This window comes from Acomys russatus, chromosome 28 (assembly GCF_903995435.1).
Source record: "Acomys russatus chromosome 28, mAcoRus1.1, whole genome shotgun sequence".
In the NCBI taxonomy this organism is placed as follows: domain Eukaryota; kingdom Metazoa; phylum Chordata; class Mammalia; order Rodentia; family Muridae; genus Acomys; species Acomys russatus.
This window is the reverse complement of record NC_067164.1, coordinates 42,036,860-42,052,810: the sequence shown is the minus strand read 5'-3', so window position 1 is coordinate 42,052,810 and position 15,951 is coordinate 42,036,860. Positions and strand designations below refer to the sequence as shown.

General features: G+C 48.2%; 1 protein-coding gene across 1 annotated transcript in view; it reads right to left on the bottom strand.

The window, feature by feature from the left end:
- Window positions 1-15,507, bottom strand: part of Btbd8 (BTB domain containing 8) — a 62,613-nt gene extending 47,106 nt beyond the window's left edge. The window contains exons 1-3 of the mRNA XM_051170565.1: window positions 15,365-15,507; window positions 8,108-8,299; window positions 3,839-4,035 (exon numbers count right to left, since the gene is read on the bottom strand). Coding sequence (XP_051026522.1) covers window positions 3,839-4,035; window positions 8,108-8,299; window positions 15,365-15,507 — 532 coding nt within the window. The remainder of the gene's footprint in view (window positions 1-3,838; window positions 4,036-8,107; window positions 8,300-15,364) is intronic.
- Window positions 15,508-15,951: the final 444 nt, after the last annotated feature.

Below are 15,951 nucleotides of genomic sequence, written 5' to 3'. Positions count from 1 at the left end.
AAGCAACAGAAGACATCCGAGTGCAGGGGTCGGCTCTGTAACCAGCACAAAGACGTGAAGATGTACAGAAACCTAAGTATCTCAAAAAGCGTTTCCCCCAGAGATTCACCTTTCAGGTGAAAGTAAAATATAATATTAAATAAAGATGCACAAAGTAAAAGATAAAACACCCAGTGAAAGAAAAATAAATTTTTATCATACTTCACAGATATGCTATAGACCACCGAGACGATCAATGCTGTGATCTGTATCACAGCACGCGTGTTACACTATACTAAGTCAAATACACAGTGAACTGGCGTCTCGCTTAGTAAGTAAAACCTAACTTAGAAGTCGGCACTGCTGGTTCTGCAGCCAGACCTATCATAGCAGCCAATCACATGATCAGACTACACAGCCAGTGCTGTGTTTCCGTACTTATGCCTATGCTCTGGGATGTCCCTATGGCTTTTCCCCTGGGCCTAACTAGTAGCCAGCTATTGCGGTTTGAATATGAGACTTGTCCATGTGTCCATCCCCCCTGCCTCGCCCTGTGTCTGTCCTCCCCCCCCCACCCTCTGTATCCGGCCCCCACCCCACCCCTGCCCCCAGGCTCATGTATTTGAACACCTGGTCCCTAGCTTGTGTGCGGAGGCTGTTATGGGACCTTTAGAGGACAGACACAGGCTCTGCGGCTGTACGCAGAGTCTGGCCACTTCCGGTGTGCGGAATATAGCCAAGCTGCTTCCTGACTAGCAGGCTGGGGTTAGGCGCTGCTGCTGTGCCTCCCACGCCAGGGACAGAAATCCCAGATGAGCCGTTTCTTCCCCAAGCTGCTCCTTGTGAGGGTGCTCTGCCACAGCGACAACAGAGAGTAACTAAGAGGCCTGACCAACAGTGCCAGCCTCTCTGTCTGTCACATTCCTCCACAGAGCTGTGTCTCAGCCCGATAGGGTCTGGCCTGGGTACATGGTGCTTTGTTGAAAATAGGTTGTGGGGATCAAGTTGGGCTGAAGTGTAGCAGTGCATGGCTGAGTAGTGGGGTTCTGGATCCTTCCAGTGGAACATGTAATTCTCACTGTAGTTTGTACTCCATGGACTTGATATCCTGTTAAGTGATGAGTCCTCATCAGATAGTTTGCTAAAAGAAATTTTTTTTTTTTTTTTTTTTTAGTTTTTTCGAGACAGGGTTTCTCTGTGTAGTTTTGGCTGTCCTGGACTCGCTTTGCAGACCAGGCTGGCCTCAAACTCACAGTGATCCACCTGCCTCTGCCTCCCCAGTGCTGGGATTAAAGGCATGTGCCACCACACCCGGCTTAAAAGAAAAAAATTTAGAACAAATAAATTTACCTGAGTTGTGTTGCACAAGGAACGATTCATGAATCAGGCCACCCCTGAAGGATGGCCAGCCGATGGTTCTGAGAGATGGAGTGTTAGTTAGGTAAGGAAGAGAGAGGGGCCTGGATGGTTGGCCCTGAAAGGAGCTAACTCAGAATAGATCATCGTTATCAGGAGAAGGTGCGGAGACCTGTCAGGCCTTCAGGTGGGAAAGCATTAAAACCAGAAGCAGCACAGATGGGGTCACAGGCATAAAGAAGCTTCTCTCTAAACCTGGAGAGGGTTTCCTGAAAGGGGTGGCTTCGAGTAAGAGTGCCGAGAAGAGAGCCGTCATTGGGATGCCACGGGCAGAGCGAGCGTCAGACTGTTGGACAGCCTGAATGTGCCAAGTCTGGAGGTGAGGACGGCCCCGGGCTGGACATGTGAGGGAGAGTGTGGTGTAGAAATAAACCAAGTGTAGACTGCCGTTAGAAAGGCAATGGAGGTGGGGGGTGAGTGGGGTGCTAGGGGCTTGTAGCACAATGCATCAACAGTTTTGGTATGCTGGGTGGGAGAAGACCCTGGGACCAACTCTCTGTGAATGACAAGGTGTAAATATATTAGCAGCAAGCCTTTCACTCTCCAACTACCCTGCTCTGGATAAACACAGTTACCTTCCTATGTGCTTCCCACAGGCCATCTCTACCTGCATCCCTCCCTGTACGCACGCGCCCGCCTTCCCGCTGTTCCCAGCCGCTGTGAGGGCAGCGGTTTGCCTGGACCATCCTTCCGAGCGGCTTGGCTGCATTACTTCATTGTTTTCCTTAGGGATCTGGCTACACGGTTCTCCTGATGGCACAGGCTGCACAGGCCAGGGCCTCCTGCTAAGGCAGGAAGATGGCAAGTGCAAGGGCTGCATGGGCTTCAGCGTGGGCTCAAAGCTACCCTCGGCAACTAGCGACATGCTCTCTCAAGTGACATGAAGGAGCCTGGGTTAGACTACTTGCCCAGCAGCACACACTAATTCTCATCCCTAGAACAACACAGAACAATAGGAAAAGAAGCCGCATGTGCTGTGAAACTTTCTCTGGGAGTAAAATTTCAGGGTACTTGTATTCCCTGAACAACCTACACTGCACCCGCCTGGTTCTGTCTCCAATAGACTCAGGGCAGGACTGTTTCGTTTCCTTTTATATTTAAACGTAGCACAAAGTAGGTACGCAATTAAAATATGTCATAAATGACTGGAGTGAGATCCCAGGGCTTAAGGCCAGTACGGGAATAGAGAGGTGACAGAGCACATTTCTTTCGGGGAAAATGGCAAACAATTAAAGGGAGTGTGACTCGGAGCGCAGGGGTTAAAGGGTTTTCCTGCCATAACGGAGAACAGGGTTGAGGAGGGAATGCGCCTCTTCCACTCTGGCTCGCTGGCCGCGTTAGAGAACCTCTGTGTGGCCTCTCTACCAGCTGGACAACCAGTTATCAACTTGTCCACTCTTCTGTGTGGCCTCTGTTCCTCATAGTCTCTGGGTACAAAACAACTAAGTCAGTTGGTAGCTGCTTTTTAGAGTTTTGAGAGACTAAAAGAGATTAAACACATGACTAGGATGATATCAAAATCAAGAATATCTACTCACTTATCCATAACTGGGTATGATGAATTCTAACAAGGAAGAATTCTAGCCAGGATTCAATTACTTTGGCTGTTACTCCTCACAAAACAACTAGTAATGAGATACTACAGGATCATTTCCTATGCAGTAAATTCTTAGCATTTCTTAATTTGGTGGTTTTGTTGTTGTTGCTTTTTCCTGTAGTGCAATTTCATGGCACAGGCAGGGGTGGCATGAGGCCTCACCACAGTGTCTCATGGATTTGGCGGCATCTCACTGGCACCCAGGTGGTCCACAAACAATGTAAGGTGTACTCTCAAGCCCCTGTTGGAATCTGGCTAATCTTTTCCATCAATTAATAATTAACTCTCAATCTGCAAGCATTCTGACACGTATTTCCACCACTGAACAGTCAATCCTTTTCAAGATGCAATACCATATGCACTGGAGTATTTACTTACAATAACATTACTAATAATCTATGTTTCTTAACCATTTGGCGTGTAAAATCGGCTATCATTTTTATTAGGTTATAACCATTTCAAATGCCCCATGACAAAGTTTTCATGCTATGGCAGCTTTTATATTTCCCGGTAGCTTAAGGAATATATATGCTGTGCTGGAACTCGCTCTCTGTTTGCTGAAGCTTCTACTCTCATTGGAACAGACTAGAACAAGGCCGTAGCACCGAGGCTGAAGTGGCTGAGGAGAAGCTGTGGCATCACGTGTCAATGCATTTGTAATAATTAGTCTCTAGTCACTTGGGGGACATGGAGAGTGACCACAGCGGCGCTCCCCCTCTCCGTGCTCAGCAGGACAAGCCTCAGCACAGCTGGGAGAGCAGCTGTCCAATCACGGCTTTCCCTATCACAGAGCGTGGTTAGGTACATGGCTACAAGGTTTTATAAAAATCCAGGAAAATACCTCACCATTGGAAAGAAAACAGTCACCTCCACCAGTGGTATCCTCTGGGATGTCACACTTCCCAAGAAAATGGTCAGACAGATCTCCACACTCCTGAAAGCTGACGTCACCCTCCTTTTCTGGCATTACACTTCCCACTTTCATTTTTTTCAGAATTTCCTCTTCATAGTTTTTTATGCTTTTGTTTGATGAATATACAACCCTAAAAAACCAAAATATAAAATGTTAATTAAAATAAAGGTGATTCTTCTTTTTTTTTGTCTTTTCCTTTTAGACTGGGTCTCTTGTACCCCAGGCTGGATCTGAACTTGCTATGTAGCAGAGATCGTGACCTTTGAAGCTCTGCTCCTCTCGCCTCCTCTCGCTCTGGTTATGAGCGTGCATCACCACACTCAGGCTGTGTGGTGCTGAGAGTTAGCAAAGCACTTGCTTAACATGCATGGAACCCTGCAAACTAGAGAAACAAACACACAAAAACCAGGACTAGATGGCTTCATTGGTAAATTTTGCCACATTCTTAATGATTTAAATCTTTTACAATTTTTTTCCCCAAAAGGAAGAGGACTGTGTCCTAGCTGTCTATGGCCAGGACTGCTGGTTTAAAAGCAGACAAACTGATAAGAAAAGAAAAGAGGCCACGGTTTATTAGTAGTATAAGAAACACCCTCAGCCGGGCGGTGGTGATGCACACCTTTAACCCCAGCAGAGGCAGGAGGATCTTGGTGAGTTCAAGGCCAGCCTGGTCTACCTAGCAAGCTGCAGGCCAGCCTGGGCTACACAGAAACATTCTGTACCATGGTGGTCATGGATGTAAAGTGTGTTAACTGGCAGACCTGGAACTCTCCAGTGAAAGCGCAAGACTGGAGAAGTTGTAGGATGGATGACTAGGGGGCCGAGGAGCTGGCTGAGTGGGGAACAGCACTGGCTGCACACACACCTGAGTTCACTTCCCAGAACACACATAAAGATCTGAACATGGCTGCACATGCCCAACACCACTGTTGGGGGATGGAGACAGGTGCATCCTGGGAGCCTGCAGGGCAGTCAGCCCAGCCAAATTGGCAAGCTTCGGATTTAGTGAGGAACTCTGTCTGAGGTGAATAAGGAGAAATGTGCTAGAGGAAAACAGTTGATGCCCTCCCTCCTCTGCCCCTGCGGGCTCAGGCACAGGTGCGGGAACAGGGTCAGGACTAGGCGCAGGCGGAAGTGGGCGGGAGGGAGGGCTGGCCTCCTGCATCCACTGCCTGGCCCGGGTGTTTCGAAGAGAATACTGGAACGTAAGGACCAGATGTCCATGGACTCAGGGTTGGCCGGCGTGCGAACCAAAGGCGTGTTCAGGGCACGTCATTTGCTGCAGCTAGGAACAGCTGACCCTGGAAGGGCAGCCTCTGCTCTGAAGTAGTAAGAAACTCAGTAAGACTCTGGGTACCAAAGCATCGAGAGTAGATGGTTAAGTTTTGTAACTATAATCTCAGAAATTTGTTTTTTCAAAGGACACATGGCTAGAGCTGAGTGATGCCTGCTGTAACCTCAGGCAGGAGGATCACCTGAACCCAAGAGCTCATGGGAAGAGCAGGCAGCATAGCAAGATCACCGCTTAAGAAATACATTAATTAAAATAAATACACAGCTGCAGTCCTAAGTACCTCAGTGGTAAAATGTATGCTTAGCATGAACAAATCCCTGGGTTAAATACCCACCCAAGATGCAGAAAATACAGCTAATACAGAAAGAAGAATTCCCCTGCTCACTTCCTGCCCCCGTCATAAGAGCCACCGCAGAGAGAAAACAGGGCCACCCAGGGAAGCTTCTCTGTGCTGTGTCAGGGGCTGACCCGAGGGACACTCTGTGCAAGCGGTTCTCAGTTACTGAGGTTAAACCGAAATACTAAGGTCTTTCTCTTTCTCTTTCACATGCATATACACTCTCACAATAAACACAATGTTAAACCTTCTTGGAAAATCAAAGATATTTTGTGACCGAAAGGTAAATGTTTAACCTTGAGGTCATGGGGTCACACAGCGTTCTAGACTCTGGTTTATATGGTAACAAGCGCATGTGGGGGGGCAACATAAAGGAGCTTTAGGAGCTTATGGATGGGGCAAAAGCTAGAAAGCGAAGCAACTTACAAATGACTGAATTTCATACAGCAGAAATTCAAAATTCTACTTTATCAAAATGCTTTCTTTAAAAAGTCTAAATCAGAGTAGGCACTGTGGTACACATCTTTAATACAGCATGCAGGAGGCAGAGACAGGCAGGTGGATCTCCGTGAGTGTGAGTCCAGCCTGATCTACACAGTGAAACCCTGTCTCCAAAAAGAAAGAAAAAGAAGGTCTAAATATGTTTTCTATTATAACATGCCCTCTAGCCTTTATGATAATAACACATTTCAATGTAATCTACTAAAAAACCAAATAGGGCAGCATATGATACACACTTTCTCCATGAGACACACAGCTGAGGCGTCTCTTATGAAGCCCACATCTACCAGGCACTACCTAACCACACACCTCATGACCAGTACAGCATGACTAAATGCCACCTATGGGGCATGGTGACATGGAGCGAGGTCAAAGCCAGCTATTCTCACCTCCGCATTCCAGCTGAGACACTGCAGCTGAAGGAAACTGCACACAGGACAAGTGCAGAGCTTCCTTCCCACCCCATACCCTGAGTCATCTTGGAACTCACTGTGTTGAACAGGCTGGCCTCACACTCACAAATATCCACCTGCCTCTGCCCACACAGTACTGGGATTAAAGGTGTGTACCACCACAGCCTGCCTCTTCTCTATGACTTTTAAAAATATGTATTTATGTATATTATTTTATACAGATGGATGTTTTGTCTGCGTACTGCGTGTGTGTCTGGTACCTACAGAGGTCAGTAGAGGGTGGAGGGTCCACTGGACATGGTTAGGATGGTTGTGGGCCACTGCGTGGATGCTTGGAATTGAACCCAGGTCCTCTGCAGGACCTACAAGCGCTCTAACCCTCCGAGCCGCCTCTCCAGCCCTCTTTCCTATCACTTTTCATGACGGCAAATAAAAGTTATTGCTAATGTAACTTCTCCATTTCCCTATTGCAGAGACCTCTAGCCAGTTCCCAGGGTTCCCCTCCCTCCCTCCCTCCCTCCCTCCCTCCTCTCCACCACCTTCCCCCGCCCCCAACTCAGACAGGGCCTCTCTGTGTAGCCCTGGCTGTCCTGAGACTCTGTAAGCCACGCTGGCCTCAAGCTCACAGACATCTGTCTGGCTCCGCCTCCAAAGTGCTGGGATTAAATGCATGTGCCACTGTGCCTGGCTTGCCAGGATTTTCCCTTAAATGTACAGTTTGCAGCTACCACTGTGAATACCCATTAGCATCTGCGCCAGACACTGTGCTAAGGGCATTGCAGCTGTCTCATTTGACCACATGATGACTCAGCGTGTCACACAGTGGAGACAGGGTGGATGAAAATGGTCAGGAGAAGTCCACACGGATAGAAAAGGTTAGGGTTAGGGTTAGGGTTAGGGTTAGGGTTAGGGTAGGGTTAGGGTTAGGGTTAGGGTTAGGGTTAGGGTTAGGGTCAGGAGAAGTCCACACGGATAGAAAAGGTTAGGGTTAGGGTTAGGGTCAGGGTCAGGGTCAGGCTCAGGTTTAGGGTCAGGAGAAGTCCACATGGATAGAAAAGGTTGGTGAAACTTGATTAGCCTGTACTTACCACAACTCTATTGTGTGCCCACTAAGGGGGAAGACATACCTTTTAAGATTGATATTTGACCTGGGCATGGTGGCGCACGCCTTTAATCCCAGCACCCAGGCAGGCAGAGGCAGGTAGATCTCTGTGAGTTCGAGGCCAGCCTGGTCTACAAAGCCAGTCTAGACAGGATTAAAGGCCTCGCTCACGCATTGCATGCACTAACCACTGACCTATACCTCTAGTGCAGGATCAATTGTTCTTTTCAATTATTCATCCATTTGCAACAGGGTTTCATTCGTTCATTTATGAAGGACAGGGTTTTTCTAATCAATCCAGACTGGCCTCAAACTTATGATCCTCCTGCCTCAGCCTTCTGAGTGCTGGGATCACAGGCACACACCCCACCTCTGGCTGTGGATCAGTCTTGAGTCTGCCTTTGCCAATACTAAAACTCTAATATTAACAAAACAATTCAGATAAATAGGTTTTCCTTAGAGTAAGTATATGATGGAAATACGTGCGCACATTTTTTTAAAAAGCCAACTGCATATCAGATGCAGATGCAAGAGGAAAGCAGACGAGGAACTTACTGTAAAAATGCTCGAAATTCTGAAGCGTCAACGTTGTCCACAGGAAGGAGCTCATTTGTCGAGTGTGACGCGTGTCCGGTGATGTGGGAATGAAAGCCAGGGGCCCTGGCTATCAAGACTGCCCTGTGCGCTCTGAACAGGGCGCCACTGGCACACAGAACGGTGTCTGTGTGGATTTCTTCACTTAGGAGCCTGTTAGGGGAAAAGTTATAGTTGAATTAGTGATGCCACGAATAGGGAACAGGTTTAAAACAACCACATATTCAGGAATACATAAATAACAAAATAATCAAGGCAAGATGGTTCAGACGGTGAAAGTGCCTCCCGTGAGGCTGGGGACCCCACTTCCATGCCCAGCACCCATATAAAGGTAGGAGATATCAACATTATAGAAATAGAAAAACTGGGCTGGCTTGAGTTCATTTTAAAGAACGCTACACTCACTACTTGCTTTGATTTTTCTAAAAGTTATACTTTTTTCATGAAAAAAATAAAATCTTTGTTATTTTCTTTTTTCTTTTCTAGTTATTTTCTTAATTCTAGTAGTGAACCTCATTTTATGCTACTTTCCTGGCTATTTTTATGCCAACTTGACACAAGCTGGAGTCATCTGAAAGAAGGATCTCAATTGAGAAAACGCCTCTATAAAACTCACTGTGGCGGTGGTGGCGCACGCCATTAATCCCAGCACTCAGGAGGCAGAGGCAGGTGGATCTCTGTGAGTTTGAGGCCAGCTTGGTCTACAAAAACGAGTCCAGGACAGCCTAGGCTACACAGAGAAACCCTGTCTCAAAAACAAAACAAACAAACAAAAAACCAAGACTCAGCTGTAGGGTATTTGATGGGGAGAGCCCCGCCCACTGTGGGCGGGGCCGTCCCTGGGCAGCTGTTCTGGGTTCTGTAAGAGCAGGGGCTGAACAAGCCATGGGGAGCAAGGCAGTGAGCAGCACCCTCCAAGGCCTCTGCATCAGCCCCTTCCTGCAGGTTCCTGCCCTGTGTGAGTTCCTGTCCTGACTTCCTTCAGTGATGGCCTGTGCTGTGGACCTGTGGGCTACATACACCCTTTCCTCCCAGCTTGCTTGTTGGGCCTGGTGTCCCACAGCAGCAACAGAACCCCTGACTAACACAACACCCACACCGACTTTCCTTTAAACTGCGCCTTCCTGAGTTTTGTGATGTTAACTTGGCTTCTGACTCTTAGCGAACGAACTCTTCAAAAATCAAACTAAAACTGAACCAAAGATGTCAGCGGTCAACAGCGACAAGGAAGACGTGAACAGAGACAAGGCAGACAGGCAGTTCAGGTTGGAAGCTAAGTAACTTTGTTCTGTTGCCCACCACGTTTGAAATGCAGCCTTGGATGCCAGGAATGTGACATTTATTGCCCTTTCCCACCCCAACCAAACAGAATTAATCATGCTTTAATCTATTATTCAAAGGGACAGACTGAGGGTGTAAACCCACTGGAATCCCCATGTATACATACATACACAGCTACGGCAAAGCCCAGACTTCGGGTTTACAGACACTGAAAATTAGAAAATTCCATAATTCATTCACTTGCCTCTTTGTTGTTGTTGTTGTTGTTGTTTGGTTTTTCGAGACAGGGTTTCTCTGTGTAGCCTTGGCCATCCTGGACTCACTTTGTAGACCAGGCTGGCCTCGAACTCACAGTGATCCGCCTGCCTCTGCCTCCCGAGTGCTGGGATTAAAGGCGTGCGCCACCACGCCCGGCTTGCACTTGCCTCTTTGTACTACATATTTCTGCTCTGTACGTGCAGTCGCCAGTGTCATTGAGTTATGGGTTCTCAGAGGACGTGTGTACTGCAGGACATGCCTGGCCCTCACAGCGGAGCACCACAGGAGGACCACGCCCTGAGTGTGACATGCACCACAGCGGAAAGCTTGGAAAACTGCCAGACATTCAAACTCCCCTAAGACCAAGCTAATCCCACTGCTACAGCACTGCTGTCACTGCGTCACTGTTGTTTAGATGCGTCTCTCCCGCTAGATAATGAATTCCCAAAGGCCAAGGACAATGCAGCATCAGTGTGCAGAGAGTTCCGTGTCTGGTTGTCCACTGATCCCATTTACACTAAGGAAAACAAGTGCTTCGGAGTGCAGAAGCTTTTGAAACCTTGCAAACATGGTTTTAGCTTGATCAGTTTTTTCCAGAGATTATTTTCTAAGGTAACTATACTAGAGTTACAGGAAGGTAACCTACAGCTCTATAAAGTGCGTTATGCTGAGCACAGACTCCCTACTCTAGAGGCCTGAGTTTTGTTTTGGTCTTTGGTTTTTCGAGACAGGGATTTTTTGTGCAGCCCTAGCTGTCCTAGAACTCACTCTGAAGACCAGGCTGGCCCTCGAACTCACAGAAATCCTCCTGCCTCTGCCCCCCAAGTGTTGGGATTCAAGGCATCACTACCGCCCAGCTCAAGGCTTGTGATGCGGCAAGCCTGTTGTTTAGGTAACTTTACAGAAGCGCCTCCTCTTCACAGTGATAGAGGGCCACTCCATAACAGCCCCAAACCTGGCTGTTTTCTCTAGACATGCTTACCCTCCAGTGTTCGATTTATAACATGCTACACAATATGCTGCAATCAAATGTATTCAAAGCTTAACAAACAACGAAAGTGTGTTTTCTTACATTTTAGCTGAAAACCCCAATTATGCACCCAATTTGTTTCTCTCTCCCACCCCGATGACCCTGGTTCTCCTACTGTGAGGGCAGGAGCGTCCCAAGAGGCACCAGCTGAGCTCACCAGCCTGGCATGTCAGAGGCCCCAAGTGTGCTCCCAAGATGCCTGGGTCTCGGACACACCAGAGCCTGAGGCTGCAGACTCAGACCCGCAGCCCCAAACCCAGTCAGAGCCAGGGAGCCCTGCTCACAACACACGATAACCAGAGTAGTTGTGTATTTTTCTTAAATAGGCAACAAGTGAATATACATACATACATATAGATAGATAGATAGATTTTTATTTTATAAAAACCACTTGTATTAGCTGCAAGTATATCTTGAATTTTTCTATATGTTAAAAAATTGTAAACATTTAGGAGTGTTTACTGACTCATGCAGTAATAAAAGCTGGAGGAAAAGCATATTGCAGCAACCGCCTAGCTCAGTTCCACTTTTCTCTTTGCTAGCTCCTGTTCTGGCCTGCCTTGGTCTATTTTACATTGCTGTAACAGTGTAACACACACAAGATACTTACAACAAACAAGTTTACTGGCTCACAGTTCTAGAGGCCAGCAACTTCTGATCTCAAGGTGCTATACTATCTGGTAAAGGCCTGCGCGCTTCACCTTTTCTGGTGGAAAGTAAGAGCCAGCAAGACCAGAAGCAAGACCAGAAGAGGGCATGTGTGCAGGTCAAAGGCTGACGTCAAGTCTCCTCCTCAATAGCTACGCACTTTTTACTCTGAGACAGCATCTCCCACTGAACCTGGCGTGGCTCGTTCGGCTAGGCTGACTGGCGTCCTGTCTGCCTTCAAGCGTGTTCCACCACAGTCCCAGCTTTTATGTATGCTGGGACACTAAACTCTCACCTTTTCCATGCTCCAACAGCGAGCAGTGTGACCGCGTCATCTCCCTAGCCCAAATTCACTCTTTTACAAGGGACCCAGTTTCACCCACAAAAGTAGATCATTCAAGGCCTAATCACCACTAAGGACAAACTGACAGTTAGTGACAGAACAACTGACAGTTCAAGTCCAACTTGAGCTTTGGAGAAGCCATTCGGATCACAGCATGACCTACGTAAAAGCACCTCAGACCTCAAGTTCAGTTACTACTAAACATTTTCTAAGTATGTACTGTAATCAGAACATAAAGCCCCTGAAAGGCTAAAACGTAATACTTGTCCCTGGAGTTTTAAGCAGAGTAGCGAAAACAGAGCTGGAAATTAAACAGTGTGATGGTTTAACAGCAAATACACTCCCTGACCCTGACCCCCCAACCACCCCAGTCAGACATGACAGAAGACTACAAGATGCGTTTATTAAATACCATCTCTGGGAGGGAGCTCCTTATAACTCGAGTACCGGCTGATCCATAGGGTGCTTCGGGCATGGTACAGAGTAAAGGGCTTTTAAAGGCAAATGCCACGTCCTGTTATCTGACTCTATGGTTACAGACGTGAAGGAGGCAAAGACAGACCCTAGCAGATAGTCTGAGGCATGGCATGTTTGTCTTTTAGCTGTCAGCCACTAGTTGGGACTTGAAATGAGAACGACAAACTACCTCACAGTACAGACAAGTGACACAGGGACCTGATCCAGGTAGGGTCAGTGGCGGCAGAGAGGATGAAATTAAAATACATGTAGGTAACAGAACAAGAGCTGACTGGAAGCCGGGGTGGTGGTGGCGCACGCCTTTAATCCCAGCACGTGGGAGGCAGAGGCAGGTGGATCTCTGTGAGTTCGAGGCCAGCCTGGTCTACAAAGCGAGTCCAGGACAGTCAAGGCTATTACACAGAGAAACCCTGTTTCAAAAACAAAGCAAAACCAAAACAAACAAACATAAATAAATAAATAAATAACAAAACAAGAGCTGACTGGCTACAGGAGGGGAAGGCGAGCAGCCTTGGGTCTGCACGACTGGTGCTGCTAACCTTTAAGCTGTACATGCTGGTCCCGTTTCTCTCCTCAGCTCATCTCTTCACATGCATTTTTCTAGCTGTGTTCAGGACAGAGCCTCCTGCATAGTCACCATATACTTCCTTTCCGACTGTCCTAAGATCCGGAGCCCTTTCCTGTTCTTCCCTCCCTCGGCTCACCCACAGGCATTCAGCAACCACCTTGTAACTTTTCCTTTTCCAGTATGGAACCCTCAACTACCACATGACTTCTTTGTTCCTAATTTCTCTTTTCTCAAAGTCAAGATCTAGATGTTAGTTCTGATTTTTTTTTTTTTTTTTTTTAAGAAACACCAACAGTTCTCTAAACTGCCTTCAGAACCCAGCCCAAATATTGAAGTAGAGAGAGAAGACCCTATTATCCACTGTCACATTCTGCCATGTTGTCTGCCATAACCACGGCCGTCTTCCAGATGGGACAGTGTGTCTGAGTCAGGGTCACTATTGCTGCGATGAGACACCATGACGAAAGCAGCCAACTTGGGGAGGAAAGGGGCTTACTTATAGCTTAGAAACATATTTATATACTTACGGCTCACACATACACATCACTGATCTTCAAAGGAAATTTAGGACAGGCGCTCAAGCAGGGCAGGACCCTGGAGGCAGGAGCTGATGCAGAGGCCATGGAGGGAGCTGCTTACTGGCTTGCTCAGCCTGCTTCCTTATAGAACCCAGGACCACGCGCCCAGGGATGGCTCCACCCACAATGGGCCGGGGCCTCTCCCATTAATCACTAAAGAAAATGCTTTACAGCTGGATCTTAGGGAAACATTTTTCTCAATTGAGGTTCCATCTTTCTGATGACTCTAGTTTGTGTCAAATTGACCTAAAACCAGCCAGGACACAGTCACATTTAAATGGACAGTATACTGAGCCAACATTGGCTGAACATGTTAAACAGAGAAATTCTGTGGTAACCCGGGTACCACGTGCCACGTGCTGGCCCGCCACCCCCTGGGGAAGGAATATTAATGAGATAATATAGTTTTCCTCCCCAGAAACCCACCCTTCAGTGCAGCCATGACAAGACAGCACAGAGGTCCCTCCTGGAGGCCATTTCAGGTTTAATCAGAATTTGGTCTTCTTGATAGAGAACCCCATGAAATATTATTACCCAGCTCTTTTCTAGGAGCCCGGCTAATTTAGCTTTTGTTTAACTAACTCCCTGTGCACCAACCCCCTCTCCCGACCCCCAGCTGCAGAGCAAGACACTAGGGAAGTGGTTTTTTCGCCTTTAAAAGCCCCTTGCTCTAAATACTCCCAAATACCTAAGTGTAGTCCCAGCCAATACTTTTGGCTGGATATAAACTGTGTCTGAGTTCTATCTCTGCATGATAGATTCCTCTGACCGGAGAAAGCAACCTGTCCACTTTTCTGAGTCTTAACTCAAAGCATAGCTCCCTTTCCTTTCAGACAATGGACCAGACTCTCTGGACTTTCTCATCTTCTTTGGAAATCACGCATGCATCACATGGCACTTGTCCTCATCGGGGAGCATACCAGCTTTCTCAGACCCTCATAGAAAAGGCAAGGCCTTCTCTTCCTCGTGCTTCCAGGCTCGTCTCCTGAGTCTGTTTTTAAATTATTTTGTTAACGAGACCATGAAGGCAGGAAAGAGACCCTCAGTTTTTCCGGGAGCATATGAGCCCAAAGTGAGGCTCTCCGAATTTCCACAGCTGAACACATGAAGATTTGTAGAATAAAGCCAGGCGTTGGTGGCACAGGCCTTTAATGCCCAGCAGAGGCAGATGGCTCCCTGCTTCCGGTCCCCAGTGTGAGTTCCAGGACAATCAGGGCTATACAGAGAAAGCCTGTCTGGAAAACAAAATAACCCAAACAAACCAAAGAAAGTTTTGTAGATTAACGGTCAAAGGAACGATTCAGAGATTAGAAGCATATAGTGCTTGCTCGTGCAGAGTACCTGAGCCTGGTTCCCTTCACCTACACTGTTACAGAAATAACGTCGCTTCCAGCGAGAGACCGCTCCCACACTTGGAAAGCACGTGTGGCCAATTGATGTCCAAAGACGAGACGGTCTTGCACAGATGTGTATCACTTTAAACACACCTTAGGAAACGCATTTCACATAAGCTATCCTCCTTAAGTCAAGCCCCCGAGACTGCACTTCGAACAAATTTAAACAGAGACAGAGGACACCGCAAGTCTGACCACTTGGGCAGACGGGAGGATTGCGCAGCAGAGACACTTGTCAGGATTGTTTTTAAGTACACCAGTGTTGTGTTGTTGTTGCTGCTTCCCAATAGTTGTGGACTGGGTTCATCTTGCCCACCTGGCCATATGATGCTTTTACGGGTAAGAGCACAGGGTTAGATTTAACGGCAGACTCTGCGCTGCCCCATGGAGAGGCACGTTTGTTCTGTGTTTCATTTCAAATAAACACTCGTTTTCCCAACGGAATCATTTTTCTTACAACCTTTTAAAATGACACACGGCAGACTTCTCGAGGCCTGGACAGAACCTCTGGCAGGCAGCAAGGTCCCCAGGTCGGGGCGAAGGAGGGGGAAAGGGGAGGGGGAGAGAGGGGGTGTGCCAGGCGGGCGAGCCGAGAGCGCGCGCGCGCGCGCCGGGGGACGCAGCGGCGCCCCGCCTCCTACCTGAGCACGTCGCGGCTGAGCTGCTCCGACACGGCCGCCCTCAGCCGGCGCCGCTCCCCGGGCGCCTTCAGCCCCTTCCCGCCGGGACCCGGAGGTCTCCGGCGCACCGCGGGGGCCGCGCCGCCCACCCCACCCTGCGCCATGTCCGGCCGCGGAGCCCGGCGAAGGGGGCGGTCCCCCCGCGGTCACGTGGCTCAGGCGCAGGCGCACTCGCTCTGTTTTTGCATGCGCCTGGTGGCAGGTCCTCTGAGCTGTAGTCCGCTTGTTCTGTTTTATGGTTGGTGTGAGTCAGCCACTTACCGAGCGTTATGGAGGACGGACTCGATATCTCTGAGAGTAGAGCTCGCATGCGCCCTTCCTGTCCCCTTTATCTAGAAGGATGGGGTCACCATACCTTTCCAGCAGTGAGCCGTTATGTTGCGAGCAAGAAGGTAGACAGAGTTGGCACAGCACGTTATATTTTATTATGCCGAGGGTCATCACACAAGGTTCACACTCCAAATTCCTAACTGCGGTCCTAAGTCCATCTCCCCAAGGCCGTTCACCTGTGTGATGTCTCTGATTTGAGGAGGCAGGGGAGATATGCC